The sequence below is a fragment of the Macaca fascicularis genome, chromosome 20, assembly GCF_037993035.2.
Source record: "Macaca fascicularis isolate 582-1 chromosome 20, T2T-MFA8v1.1".
Classification (NCBI taxonomy): domain Eukaryota; kingdom Metazoa; phylum Chordata; class Mammalia; order Primates; family Cercopithecidae; genus Macaca; species Macaca fascicularis.
The window spans coordinates 70,702,363-70,718,104 of NC_088394.1; the positions used below are offsets into that span (position 1 = coordinate 70,702,363).

The window sequence follows — 15,742 nt, forward strand, 5'->3', positions numbered from 1 at the left end:
CAACTCTTTGCAAAATAGTAAACATATCTTCAACACAAGCATAAAGAACAAAAAGGCTAGGTGTGGTGGCTCATGCCTGTAATCCCAACACTTTGGGAGGCCAAGGCAGAAGGATCGCTTGTAGCCAGGAGTTCAAGACTAGCCTGGCCAACATGATGAAACCCAATCTCTACTAAAAAATACAAAAATTAGCTGGTCTTGGTGGCATACATCTATAACCCCAGCTACTCGGGAGGCTGAGGCAGGAAAATCACTTGAACCCGGGAGGCAGAGGTTGCAGTGAGCCGAGATCATGCCACTGCACTCTAGCCTGGGTGACAGAGTGAGACTCCATTACAAAAAAACAAAAACAAAACCAAACCACTGAATGGTGTATTTTAAATGAGTAAATTGCATGGTAGATGGGCTATATCTCAGTTAAGCTGTTTAAAAAAATACAGAGATAGTTTGTTATAATACACTGATATGTTGCTGCAAAGATGAAGAAAATTTAAATATTTGTCATGTTAAATCATATTTTAAAACTGAACATCTCTACCTAAAGGAACACTTTGGTAAATATTTCATAAAATGAAGCATTTTAGAAAAAAAAAAGAATTGAGGGTGCAAATGGCAAAGAAATGGACACGCAAGTTTAGCTACACAGCAATCACCGTGATACTGGAACAGAAAAGAGATGTATAATAAAAAAAAAAATTAATCAATGCTTTAGGATCTTCCCAACTAAGCACCAGGAAGAAAAATTTCCAGATTTGGAAAGGCACTCTAACCCTGCAGACTGGCAAAGAAAACGGAAAAGGAATTCCAAATCAAGACACCCACTGTGAAAATGTCATTAAACGCCAGTGACGAAGTAAAAACAATTTGCTCCTGAAGAAAAATCCAAATCTCCACCAAAAGGGATGGACAATACCTGGACAAGATCCTTTCTTCCAACAAGCAAGGCAGAAGCGGCATTCTTCTGACACGTTTCCTGAATATCATTCACATTCAATCTGAAATGTTTTTTAAAGAATTAAAAATTTCATTCTAGTGTAACTTCCCACATCAACAAACAGATGAGAAACTGCCTCTTTGTTTGCTACTCAAAATGTTTTACTCTGTGTTTGCCTTGGGCCTCCTTCCTATCTGACTCAGAGGAAAAGCTTAACTAGAGCTGATGCTAATACATCTGTGGGTTCCAGCCTGGGGAAGATGAAATTGCTCACCTCTTTAAAGTCAGGAGGGAGGCCATACTCAAATACCAATTTACCAACCAGCTTTTCTATGGAGTTCCCAAGCCTTGAGGGTTGAATAAAAATGCATTGAAATACATGCGACACTGACTATGGTTCCTAACAGAAAGAGTAGTGTGCTATGTACAGACTACAAAGGAAACACTTTCTGTTATGAGTTCGAGTTTAGGAAGAGGCAGGGGAACTGCAGGTGGCCTCTGCGTGCCAATTACTCACCTCTCACTTCCGTCCAAACAAAAGTAGCTGTGCTTTGTATAATAGCTCTTCTGCTTTGTAAAGCAGCATGCCTTGTACAATACTCCACCCCTTTGAACGTGGGTGACACCAGGTTGATGGGATATCACTTCTGTGATTATGTTATTAAGCAATTGACTTTGAAGTCACCTACAGAGAGACTATCCTGGGTGGGGCTGACCTCGTCAGGTGAGGCCTTAGAGGGAAGGTGAAGCATATGTGAGCCATTCCTGCTGGTCTCAAGACGAGATTTATAGACAAGTTCTACAGCTGCAAGGGTCTGAATTCTGCTGACAACCTGAACAAGCTTGGAAAAGGAGTCTGTGCATCGGATGAGACCACTGCCTGGCCAATGCCATTTCAGCCTGCTGAGACCCTGAGCAAGGACACAGAAAAGCTGTGCCCAGACTCATGACCCCCAAAAACTGGAAGATGAGAAATGAATGTTGTTGGAAGCTAAGTTTGTGAGAATTTGTACACAGCAACAGAAAGCTAACACACTGGGCTTCTCCTGAAATTGCTTTTCAAGAAAGGATTCCCACACTCAAAAAAAAAAAAAAAAAAAAAAAAAAAAAAAGGTTTGCTAATCCTAGCTAAGTGACGAGTACAGCAGACTTGAGATTTTTATACTTACATGTACAGTTCTCCCAGCGATTTGTGAACAGGCAGGAGGCACGCAACATCCTGGATGATGACTTTCCCAGCAGCCTTGATCTGTCGATTGCCAGAGTCCGATCCCTCACGCTTACTTTTCCATCGCCTTGATTTCTAGGGGTAGATGAAAGGATGTAACTAATGGGGACTTTGACAAGTGGAAACCAACAATTGCAGAGCTCATCATGTTGGGGTCATTGGTAATTTGCACTTTTTAAAAATTACATCATGCCTACAATTATAGGAATCAGCATCTGTAGGAAATAAAAGGATGAGCTCTTGATCCAATAATCCTAACAGGAAAAAAGCACCTACTGCCGGGCTAGATACATTCTGCAGGTGCTCAGAAACATGTATCAGGAAGCCAGGATTAATACATTAATTAATGAATTTGAAAACAGCAAGTAAATAAGTTAGTAAAGGCCACAAAAATGTGGGAGAACAATTTTTAGATTGAAATCAGTCCTAGGTTCAAAATTCCTGCCTGAAACTAATCAAAGTTTCTTTCCTTAGGCAGTTTGAACAACGTTTGTTGAAAATTTATTTCAGACATAGCAGTGTGTGGGCTCTGCAAACCTCAATCTGTAGTAGGAAGACAGAGAAATTTTGCAGCTTGAGGAGAATTACCCCGTTTTTCTGGAAGACTTGAATTATTTCCAAAAGTGATCTTTCTCAATGTCAAAAATACCTGATTTGAGGGGCTTGGGTAATGGACTTGAAATATCGTGGGCAAGTTTCCCATTTCCCCAGGCTTACCTATGGGTGGCTACATATGTGAGGAGTCTGTATGTATGAAATGAGAGATGTCCTGGAAAACTCGAATTATCAGAGCACAGCCCCATCTGGAATCTTTAAAATGACAAGCCAAGGAGCAGGATTCTATTTTATTACCAGAAGTTAAAAAGGGGGACACCAAAGTGATTCAACTAAGGAAGGAATGACATATTTATTAGCAAAAAAAGGCAAAAGGAGCTAGTAAAAAGGGCCTCCAATTTGGAATGAGAAAAACCAAGATTTCCAGGTCTTATTACTACGTGTACTGGCTCAGTAGGACCCTGCGCAAGTTTTCATTTGTTGTGAATTTAGCCTAAGGCATGTCACTCTTTGTTCGCTCACTGACAACTTATGGCCAATCATGACCTCTGTTGTTCCAGTCTCACAGGTTAATGAGCGTACAATGAAGAGGTAGGGGTGCAAATGAAACGGAAAAGTGTACTCTAGAAACCTGTAATTATTATGAATGTATATAAGCTCTCGGGAATTTAAATTGGATCATTATTTAGATTACTCACAAATAAATTCATTTTCTGTAAGTGATTTTTATACAATCATTCTTCCATAAATTAGCCTTGGTCTAAAGTCAGGGGTTTCTGACCACTGATATCCCATTTAATCCCCAAAGTTGTCCAATGCATGTAACTTCCTATAGGGTTATCATGTGTCTTAGAACCTACTAAATTCAGGACATGTGGAGTTAGTTCAGGGCAGGTAAATGAAGAAGTTTAGCTAAAGTATCTGTCAATTGTTTATCGTCATTTGTAAATGCATGTATGCATGTTACACTATCAATTTGGAACTTTAACCCGTTTGATCTTTTTTTTTTTTCCTTTTGAGACAGAGTCTCGCTCTGTTGCTGAGGCTGGAGTGCAGTGGTGTGATCTTGGCTCACTGCAACCTCCGCCTCCTGGGTTCAAGTGATTCTCCTGCCTCAGCCTCGCAAGTAGCTGGGATTACAGACATGCGCCACCATGGCGGCTAATTTTTGTATTTTTAGTAGAAATAGGGTTTCACCATATTGGCCAGGCTGGTCTTGAACTCCTGACCTCAAGTGATCCACCCACCTTGGCCGCCCAAAATGCTAGGATTACAGGAGTGAGCCATCGCGCCTGGCCCCATTTGATCTTAAGAACCAGATCAGTGACTATTTACCATTTATCCATACCCAAGTCATCATTCTGCAATACAAGGGGAAGCTTTATCAATTATTATGGGGTAGCCCTTCCATTCCTACTTGCCCTGGTTTTCTAAAACATTATGTGCATACTCACAAAAGTGTTACCCTTTTAGACACAATCATCTTGACATGGGTGTAAGTAAGGGGAGGTTATGTTAAAGAGCAAAGAACCTGTCAGAATGGGCTGGAGCCAGGCAGTGTTACTGACCTAAGACAGACGTAGTCACATGTGCACTAAATACTATGGCAGGGCCTGTTTTAGGGAGGGTCATTTAACCTGTGTCTACCTTGCAGTGACAGTGAATAGCACAGGGGCTTTAGGATAATAGGGAAGGGACAAGGTACACAAGCTCATTCACTGTGATTTTCATTCAGGTTTCCAGGACTTAAAAAAGCCCAGGAAACAACACACCCACAGGCCCCACATAATTGGTCATCTCAAGTGAGACTCAGGGTACTGGATTAAAAAAAAAAAAATCTATGCCAGAAAGATTCCACCTAGAATGGAATCTGATCCGTCTAATTTGATCTTCCGGGTAGGGTGGAAGGCTTCTAAAACACTGATCCAGGCAGTCACTCTGGCTCTTTATTCCAAAAAAAGAAGGAGAAGCGCTTAAACAATTAAGCAATTCACTATTGCTCAGTTTAACTACACAGCTGAATTGAAGGCCTCAATGAAGGATGAGGTCTACCAGCTTACAGAACACACGGAAAATAACCATGGGCCGAGCGCGGTGGCTCACACCTGTAATCCAACACTTTGGGAGCCCAAGGCAGGCAGATCACTTGAGGTCAGGAGTTCAAGACCAGCCTGGCCCTGGCCCACATGGTGAAACCCCGTCCATACAAAATATATAAAAATTAGCAAGGCATGGTGGCATGGGCCTGTGGTCCCAGCTATTCGGGAAGCTGAGGCAGGAGAATTACTTGAACCGGGAGGCAGAAGTTGCAATGAGCTGAGATCGCGTCACTGCACTCCAGCCTGGGCGACAGAGCAAAAAAAAAAAAAAAAGTCGCAATTTGCTGACCTTTGAAACAAACCTAATGAAAGCATATTATTAATTATATTAAGATTCATATGCCCAAAGCAGCTCATTTGCAAAACAGACTAGCTCATTTGAAATTGACAAATGACACAAGTCCAAGTGTACAAATGTTTGACTGAGGACTTACAGTATCAGCTCCTGCTCCTGGATTGCTCACTCTGTGCTAGTTAAGCCTCACTATGACAGCTCTGTGACAAGGGATACTACCTGCATTTTACAAATGAGGACATGAGGCTTACTCTAGGTCATAGCCATCAGTGCTGAGATGTGAATACAGGCCCGTCAGGCTGCTAAGCTCATTCTTGTTAACTTGATTTTCAGTATACAATTTTATATTAAAAAATAATAAATAATAAATTCTAAGCCCCCTGTTAATATGGAAATTGCTTGGTCCATTTTTTTTTTTTTTTTTTTTTTTGAGACGGAGTCTCGCTGTGTCTCCCAGGCTGGAGTGCAGTGGCGTGATCTCGGCTCACTGCAAGCTCCGCCTCCCGGGTTCACGCCATTCTCCCGCCTCAGCCTTCCCAAGTAGCTGAGACTACAGGCGCCCGCCACCACGCCCGGCTAGTTTTTTTGTATTTTTAGTAGAGACGGGGTTTCACCATGTTAGCCAGGATAGTCTCGATCTCCTGACCTCGTGATCCACCCGCCTCGGCCTCCCAAAGTGCTGGGATTACAGGCTTGAGCCACCGCGCCCGGCCTGCTTGGTCCATTTTTTAATGGATCCATTTCTGCAGGAAGGAGATTAGCACTGGATTCCAGCGATGCCTGTCCAGCTCCACCCTTCTACGATGACTCACTTCTTCAGTCACGTTCTGCCAGCATCGTGCCTCTGTTCTGCTCAGCCCGAGTGTCTAGCGAAGATCTTCAGCTCCTGCAGCTACATGGTTTCATAGCAGGGCAGGCCAGATTCAGACCAAGATGCTGCATTTCAGGCCAGGCACCTCACACTGTTTAGGCTTTGGGGTTTAGGCACATTCAGGATTAGGCACATTGAGAGAGAAGAAAACTGGGTCCAAAGAGATGTCTTAGGGACTCTTCCCCCATTTGCAGCTTTGGGTTACAAAGATGAGTAGAAACAAACCTATGTGACCCGTCCATACTTGATGCAAATACAGACAGTGGTCTTTGCAACTTTTTGCAATGATTCTTCAATGAATTATGAAAATCACAGTCTGTAATTCCTGGGACTTCTTGAGACACCAGGCTTCTAGATATTTCTGTTTGATCTGTACTGGATGGATAGGAGGTGCTTTATGAAACCTCACTCATCTGCCTTTAAGCCTGCCATAAAGGAGGTTCCCCAACAAAGGATCACCCTAATTAGAGTCACTACCTGGAACCAAACTGTAAAAGCAATTACAGAACAGTGCCGTAAATTTTTTTAATCCAGCAAGAAATAACTGCAAAACATTGTCAAAAATCTTTAAGGGGCTGCAAAATATTGTCAACTGTCAGTTTTTCATAATGTGTTGGTTAGTGGTTTTTAAACATAAATATCTCCCCTTTAGGCTTCAGGGGTCTCTTGGTAATCCTGCCTACTGGCCAATTACTCTGGGGATTCCAACAAGGCTGTCTAAATGGAGAGGCTAAATCTCAAATGAGATCAGATACCAGTTGGGGTCTTAGGCCCTTGCTGTTAGCTAATGAGTAGATGGACACCTTTTCAGGGTTTTTTCCCCAGTGCTCTGGCAATAAGAACCATTCATGTTCCATCCACATCTCTCCTAAGAAATTTTCACCTCAATATCTTGCTGGCAATGTTCGGAATCTCTCTTGTCTGTGCAACTGCCAGGTAATAACATACGGATTTCTTTTAGGATCCTCTGGTTCCAGAGCATACTGACACATGAGGCTAGGGTGTGGTTAATCTTTCTGCACTCGGGAAGGGTGCCATGGTCTAAAAGCCCCTGAATTTCCTGCATTGCTCCAGTCTCACTCTGACGGGCTTAAATATGGACACTTCTCTATGCAGTAAAGTTAGTACCTCTGGGAGGCAAAGGATTTGATCCTTTCAATGCTCCATCAATAGAAAATGTCCTGTCCCCACAGATTTCAGGAGAAGAAATTGAGGGAAGAGAGACAAAGCAAGACAGACAAATTATTACATGATGAGCACCAGGCTGCCCCTCTGAACAAACCAAAAAGGTGTTCATGGAGTTATGGCAAAGAGGACAAGGAAGAACGGAGTGGGGTGGAGGTTGAGGGGCAGGAGGGAGGCACTGGTGCAAATAGCACTGAATGACAACCAATAGCCAGCTTGCGACTGTACCACCAGTGTTACTGCTACAATCAGAGGCAACATTAATGCCAATAAATGGGTTGAATGTAAAAACAGCCCAAGAATAAGCCACCAACTGCTTCGCAGAAACCCCATTAGCAATGTATAATCCGCAGAGCGGGCAGGGAGTCTAAATGAATCCCTGTTTAAACAGCAGCGGGAGCAGGGACTTTTGGACAATCAGTGGAAATTCAGCTGTCGGGTTGGCTGGGACAGGCTTTTGGAAGGTGGCCCCATTGGTGGCTCCACCTACAAGCTATTGGCAGCAGTGGTACTTGCTAATCGGGGCTTCTGATTCCAACTGGTTTTCTCTGACAAGACTATAGGATGATTCCCCTCAGTATTCTTTATACCAAATGAAATTTATACAAAGCCTCAAGGCTGCCTTGCACAGCGTGAGGTCACCTTGGCACTACTGAAACATGAAGGGATGGGAGAGGAAGACAGAAGAGGGGAAATGGCCAATAGGAGTGAGTAAGAAAGAAAGAAAAGGAATAGAGGATGTCCACAGCGGAGGTTTTACTGTCTACGCAAAATATTGATGGTAAGGAAAAAATTTGTTCCAGAAACTTCCCAAAGGATAAAAACTAGCTTCTGTGTTATGCCAATGAAGCAGGTGGGCACCTCCCTCTGTGATTGTAAAAGCAGAGACAAAATAGTGGAAGCCTCTTATATCTTCCTCTGCTCCCCCCATGCCAAAGGTAGGCTTTTGAAAGCTCCAAAAAATTACACAAATGCTCCAAGTGAAATTGGGTGAGCTAATGGCTTACAATCAGGGTTCTTTCCAAGAAACCCAGTATTTAGTTTCCTTTGCAAAAAGAGTCCATTCAGGATCCCTGACAATATTAGCCATTTGAAACTCTGTGATTGGACAAGGAGACAGTCCTTGGTGCCTGAACTCCCCCAAGCAAAACATTGGCTGTTGCTGGTCCTGAAAACAGCTAGTCTGTCATTTCAGGTTCCTCAAAGCCAGGCAGGTGGCATTTTATTCTTGGGCCTTGGGTAGAGACAGGATCAGTTAAGGAGAGCATTTGCACAGCGCACAGTACCGGGAAGTCGTTAATTGCTTGTATGGACCAACGCCGCCGGGCAGAGCGAGGAGACATCTGTGCATGAAAACGTTACACCCAGGAGGAGGGAAGAAAAACACCAAGAAAATTAAAAGGGAAAAATATAGAATAAAATGAAAGCTTCCCACACATCCGATGGATTCAAATGTACCATAATACACTGTAAAGTTGGGATTGGAACGACTAAAAGATCTGATCCTAAGCACAGCGGTATTTGGCTTCCCTCACCTCCCTCCCATCCCATCACACTCCAAATACAGCTTCAATTTCATTGTTCTTTTAGTCACATTTCAAGGTATACGGAGGCTGACATCAACACAGTTCTGACAAAGGAACTACAAATAGGTTTGAGGAACACTAACACACACTAAGATCATTGTGCAAGTGGAGAAATAGGCAGAAGCCCGTTTTCCACTGCAGGAGGTAAGAAGGAGAACATATATTGAGAGCACATACTCATTCCTAAAAGGAAGACATTCTTGAATAGACTCAATACCAAATTTTTTCTGGTATGTGGTTGGGGGGCGATGAGGGAATTCGGTGTCTTGACATTGGGCCTGCAGGACTGTCTTCAGAGTGACACCATGGAGAAATGGGAACCGTGAAGAAACGAGGGGAAGGAAGAGGCTAACACTGAGGAGGGACCTTCTTGAAAGCACCCTTGCTAACAAGATGAGTATCTGTTTATGGAGATCAGAAATTATTCTATTAACTTAAAGATCTCTCCAGTTATTTACATCAGAGCTATTTTAGTAACATAAACTAAAGCAAGAGTGGGAGGTTGCAACAATGTTTAAATGTATGCAAGGCAATACCTAACGCTTATCCTAAATTCTGGGCCTTCTGATTTACCCTAGGAATGAACAACACTTCATCAGCTATTAAGAGTTCACTTGTCAAATTAATGTTAGCAATTTGATGGCTTTTGAGGCATCACACGTTTTAAAATTTTTAGGAGCAAACCTTAGCATTCCATCTAGAGAATATTTGGGTGAATAAAACAACATAACCTAAGTAGGGCAGGTTAAAAACACACAAAACCACAGGAGAAACAAACAATAATCTCTAGATGGCTCTATAAAGATGTTTTGTTATTACACTCTACTGGGCCAGGCGCGGTGGCTCACACCTGTAATCCCAACACTTTGGGAGGCCAAGGCAGGTGGATCACCGGAGGTCATGAGTTCGAGACCAGACTGGCCATTCGAGACCAGACTGGCCAACATGGTGAAACCATGTCACTACTAAAAATACAAAAAATTAGCCAGGTGTGGTGGTGGGCACCTGTGATCCCAGCTACTCGGGAGACTGAGCCAGGAGAATTGCTTGAGCCCAGGAGGTAGAGGTTGCGGTGAGCCAAGACTGTGCCTTTGTACCCCAGCCTGGGCAACAAGAACGAAATGTTGTCTCAAAAAAAAAAAAAAAAAAACACTATACTGGCTGGGTGAGATGGCTCATGTCTATAATCCCAGCACTTTGGGAGGCTGAGGTAGGAAGACTGCTAGAACCCAGGAGTTTGAGACCAGCCTGGGCAACATAGCAAGTCCTCGTCTCTACAAAACACAGACCAAAAAAAACCCAAAACCAAAAAACCATTACACTTCCCTCACTGCTATGCCTTAAGGCAGTTACATTCTGTTCTGTTTTTCTTACTCATTTAAAGCTCTCAGGGGCAGAGATCTAAAAGGGAATAAAAATATGTAGGAGAAAAATTTGGGCTAAAAATGAAGACCTAAACACAGAGAAATCCAGCCTGGGCAACATAGTGGGACCTCAGCTCTATACAAATATTTGTTTTTAATTAACTGGGTGATGAGGTGTACTCCTGTAGTTCTAGCTACTCAGGAGGCTGAGGTGGGAGGATCACTTGAGTACCGGAGTCTGAGGTTGCAGTGAGCCATGTTCACACCATTGCACTCCAGCCTGGGCAACGAGCAACAGAGTGAAGTCTCATCTCTTTAAAAAAAAAAAAAAAAAAAAAAAAAAAAAATTCCAAAACCCAAAAACACAAACAGAAATTTAGTAGACTGGAATCATTTCCAAAACAAAAGCAACAAAAGCAACATCATTTGACACGTGAAACTAGACAGCTGAGGATTAGAAAATGCTCCTCAAGGGTATCAACCTTTGTAAGGGAGGTAAGGTAGCCCACATAAGATATCATGGCCATATTACACTTATGTAATTCCCTCCTTGGCCCCTACATAAATGGGATGAATGTGAACAAACTTCAAGGAGAGAGAAATTTATGTCAAATACATCACAAAATGACTGACTTATTTTTATCTTGTTAACCTATTAAGTTGAACCACAAGAATCTTTGTTTAGGTCAAAAATGGTCAAATATCAGCAATTTCGTATGAGTTAAGCTAATAATCCAAGGTTTCTGAGGTTCTTAAAATGTTCTATTTCTTGACCTGTAAGATTATTAATTCACTGAACTGTACACGCCTTTGATTTGTGAACTTTTCTGTATTTGGTATATATCAATACAAGAGTTTCATATGAAATTATAATCAAAGCATCACCCCATTTTATTTGGTCACTATTTGAAATAATACATAAAAAGCCACTTACTATGTCTATTAGGGGGCTCCAACAGCCCACTTTCTGTGCCGAACAGAACACGGGGAACCACCCCGAACTGAAATTTCACAACTCTTCCTCCACTACCCTGCATATGCTATCTGATGAGAGAATTATCCACGTGCTCTTGGTTCCTCTTTGTAATTATGGTGTTTGTAGTCAAAAAGTCCATACCATCAAAAACATGAACACAGGCTTAAAAGAGGCCCCATCTTGGAACTGGAGTTATTTTGATTTCTGTGGGCTTTTGTGGGCTTTACACACCCCCACAAAGTCAAAATTACTAGTCAGTCTATTCTGCCCAATCTGAACCCAAGCATGGGTGGCACACGACACGAATCAAAGAGGAATTCAGAACTGCCTCTTGGACTGAAAGATCTCCTTGACCTGCCCCTGATACTAAAGAGAACTCCCACATGTACCCAACCATAAGCCTGGCTTTCATCTCAACGAAATGTCTTAGTTCCAACCTGTTTATCAAATCATCTCTCCAATTACCTGCAAACATGTGGGAAAAAAGAACTAACAATTTTGAATGGAAAAGACCTGGAGATGATATAGATGAGTGGGTGTTCCAAGGAGGTCTGTACTAAGCAAGTGGGCAGAATTCCATCAGAGATGTGAGGAAGGGGACTATAGGAAAGTGTCCAGAAGAAAAAAAAAAAAACCATTTTCCCTATTCAACTAAATGGTTTTGTTCAAGGCTGGTCTGGTCTCAAACATTACTTGCTGCCACTCATTTTAGTCACATACAACCCTAAAATAAAGTCAGAGATGGCCAACTCTCAGTGTAAACCAAGAAGGTTGGACATTCTACTGCAATCGAACTGAAGGCACTTCTAATACTCCCTAGAAATGGGTGTTTTGTCTAAAATAATTCAATTTTTTTAAAAACAAATATTAATTACAATCCATTATTTCCCATTCAGCAAGAGATAACAACAAAGAATTCCTAAGGCCTGAGTTTGTGCAGTGCTCAGTGGTAACTCTGTTGAAAACATCATGTCAGCTAAAAGTCTGTTTAACCCAGACCTGCAATCTGCCAACACAGAAAGCTTTCTTAGGATCATTCCTATGCTCTGCCAACATTCTCTACATTGTTGGCACCACAGGTTTCTGACAGCTTAATGATAACTACTCAGGGACAATGAGTTCTTTAAGAAACTAGGCACATAAGGACAAGCTCAGGTGATTTTTGTGTCATCTGGTCCACTCAGATATGTATTTCCATGTGGACTTAGTGAAAAAAAAAAAAAAAAAAAAAACCTTTTAGACATTAACTTTAAGACTTCTCACAACTATGAAGTTCCAAATATATTAAGATCCCAAGACTTCAGAGGCATCCCCTTAATTTGTTGACAAACATCACAATACCATGGAAGACCTGAAGCTAAGGTATTCTACCCTGAAATAATGGGAATCAGCTCAGTGAATGGAGATTACAAGGACAGGGTTAAATGGGGAGTAAAGATTATGGACCATAAGAACTACCCCCCAACCCATACACACACAATTTAGAGCAGGTAAAACCAACCGAAAGGAACAAAGCAATGGCTTTCTTGAACAAACTGATTATGAAAGTGAATGGTTACAGGGGGATTACTAATCCAGCTGCTGCACCAGGCAGGAGCTGAGGAACAAGAATCCAGGAGAAGGGGTAAGAATCAAAGGCCGCGGCTCTGGCACTTACCCGCTCCTTGTAGTAGAAGGAGCTGATGGAGACCTGCTCTTTCTCGCTGCGAGTGGGGCTCCCACTGTATAAACGAAGGTTCCCCGGGGCCTCTGTGCGGATCTTCATAGGCGCGATCAAGCCAGTGTGATAAGCGGACAAGGCTGAGAGAGATCTGTAGTTGAAAATGATAATTATCCACACTGGCTGCAGTCCTGTCATATTTCCAATGGTGCTATTCTTAGCACTTGATACCAAGAGGAGAAGACAAAATGAGAAGATGGAAACTCCAGAAAAAGAAGTCAATAAAACTTTTAACACTGAAAAATGCTTTATCTGCAGAAGCATAGAATGCTTCTATGATTAGAGACATGAAAAATTCAAAGGAATCTACAAATTACTAGAATAAGTGAATTTGAATACAAGGTCAACCTACAAACATCTACTATAGTTCTATCAATTAGAAACAAACATTTGGAAAATAAGTATTTTTAAAGCTCATTTATAGTAGCATTAAAACACATCAAATACCTAGGAATAAATTTAATTTTTGAAAATGTGCATGACAATACAAAATGTTGCTGAGAGAAATTAAACGAGACATACAATGATGGAGAAATACACCACGCTAGTGGATTGGAAGAGTCCGTATTCTTAAGACATCAATTTTCTCTAAATTGTTCTACAGAGTCAACACAATTCCAATCAAAATACAAGCAGGCTTTGTAGTAGGAACTAATAAGCTGATTTCATAATTTTATTAAAAGACCTAGAATACCCAACCTGAACTAAACAAGAATAATATAATTGGAGAACTTGACGTATCAGATTTGAAGACTGAACTATATAAATGTACATTATAAACGTAGTGTTGGCATAAAGGATAAACAGATCAAAGGAAAAAGGAGAGTCCAGAAAGACCACAAATATATGATCTATTGATGTTCACCAAAGGCATCAATACAAATTCAATGAAGAAAGGAAATCTTTTTATAAATGGTGCTAGAACAACTGTTTTTCTACAAAATAAAACAAACTTTGACCCCTTAACTCACAATACATGCAAAAATTAATTTGAAATAGATTACAGACCTTAAATAAGGAATTTAAATCTATAAAGCATTTATTTTTATTTATTTATTTTTCTATAAAGCTTTTAAAAAGAAACACAAGGCCCGGTGTGGTAGCTCAAACCTGTAATCCCAGCACTTTGGGAAGCTGAGGCGGGCAGATCACCTGAGGTTAGGAGTTTGAGACCAGCCTGGCCAACAGGGTGAAACCCCGTCCCTACTAAAAATACAAAATGAGCCAGGCGTGGTGGTGCATGCCTGTAATCCCAGCTACTCGGGAGGCTGAGGCAGGAGAATCACTTGAACCCGGGAGGCAGAGGTTGTGGTGAGCTGAGATTGCGCCATTGCACTCCAGCCTGGGGAACATGAGCGAAACTCCGTCTCAAAAAATAAAAAATAAAATAAATAGGCCAGGCATGGTGGCTCACGCCTGTAATCCCAGCACTTTGGGAGGCTGAGCCAGGTGGATCACGAGGTCAGGAGATCGAGATCATCCTGGCTAACACGGTGAAAACCTGTCTATAACTAAAAAATACAAAAAATTAGGCCGGTGTCGTGGTGGGCACCTGTAGTCCCAGCTACTTGGGACGCTGAGGCAGGAGAATGGTGTGAACCTGGGAGGCAGAGCTTGCAGTGAGCTGAGATCGTGCCACTGCACTCCAGCCTGGGTGACAGAGCAAGACTCTGTCTCAAAAAAAATAAAAAAATTAAAAAATAAAATAAATAAAATTAAGTGATAAATTGGACATCATCAAAATTAAGAAAATCTGTTCACTGAAAAACATTAAAGAAGGAGAAAGACAAGCCACAGATTAGGAGAAAATCAATACATACATCTAGCAAAGAATTTGTAACCAAAATAGATAACAACCAGAAATAAATAAGAAATGCAGTTCCCCCAAAATGGGCAAAGTACTTAAGCACATCACAAGAAAAGATACCCAAATGGTTAATATGCACACAGAAGCTGCTTGACATCATTCATCATCAACATGGAAATGCAAATTAAAACGACAGTGAGATACGAGGACACTCACATCACAATGGCTAAAGTTGAAAAGACTGGCAATACCAAGTTTTGGAGTGGATACAGAGCAACCAGTGCTCTGAAACATTGCTGGTGACAGGGTAAATGGCACAATCACTATGCACAAACTTTTGGGCAATTTCTCAAGTTAAACATACATCTATTCAATGACTGAGGAATTCTGCTCCTCAGGTGCAGAAATTAATATACAAGTCTTTTTATGAAAATATGTATCCAGATTTGCTCATAATGGCCAAAAACTGGAAAGGATGCAAATATCTATCAACAGGACAATGAATAAACAAACTGTGTTATATTCATCCGATGGACCTACTGACACATGCGGCAATGTGGATCAACGTCAGTAACATTAAGTTGAGCAAAGTAAGCCAGACATAAAACAGGTCATGCCGCACAATTCCACTTCAATGAAGTTCAAGAACAGGCAAAACTATGAGGACAGAAGTCAAGACAGTGGTGTCCTCTGGGTGCTGAAGGGCTGGGAAAAGGGACTGGGAACCTTTGGGGGTGAGGACAATGTTCTATATCTTAATGTGAGTGTTGGTCACCGAGCCGTACACTTCAGATTGTGTACTGTAAACTATACCTTAGTAAAGGACTGTCAGTTGAAAAACATTCTAATAGGAACATTTTCCCCTCTAATCCGAAGTCCGGATACAGATATTCCTTCTTTCCCTTTGAGAATACAGGACATTTTCTTTTTTTTTTTTTTTTTTTTGAGATGGAGTCTCGCTCTGTCACCCAGGCTGGAGTGCAGTGGCCGGATCTCAGCTCACTGCAAGCTCCGCCTCCCGGGTTCACGCCATTCTCCTGCCTCAGCCTCCCGAGTAGCTGGGACTACAGGCGCCTGCCACCTCGCCCGGCTAAGTTTTTGTATTTTTAGTAGAGACGGGGT

At 41.8% G+C, this 15,742-nt stretch overlaps 1 protein-coding gene across 26 annotated transcripts in view; it reads right to left on the reverse strand.

The window, feature by feature from the left end:
• WDR59 (WD repeat domain 59) overlaps nt 1-15,742 on the reverse strand; it is a 116,665-nt gene that overhangs the window by 16,709 nt on the left and 84,214 nt on the right. For 15 of the 26 annotated variants that reach the window (XM_065536635.2, XM_074027619.1, XM_074027612.1 and 12 more), the window contains 4 exons: nt 12,751-12,904; nt 8,454-8,510; nt 2,104-2,237; nt 914-995 (listed from right to left, as the gene is read on the reverse strand). In XM_065536635.2, the coding sequence (XP_065392707.1) occupies nt 914-995; nt 2,104-2,237; nt 8,454-8,510; nt 12,751-12,904 (427 nt within the window). The remainder of the gene's footprint in view (nt 1-913; nt 996-2,103; nt 2,238-8,453; nt 8,511-12,750; nt 12,905-15,742) is intronic. The other 11 variants (XM_074027617.1, XM_074027622.1, XM_074027610.1 and 8 more) reach the window with 1 other exon arrangement.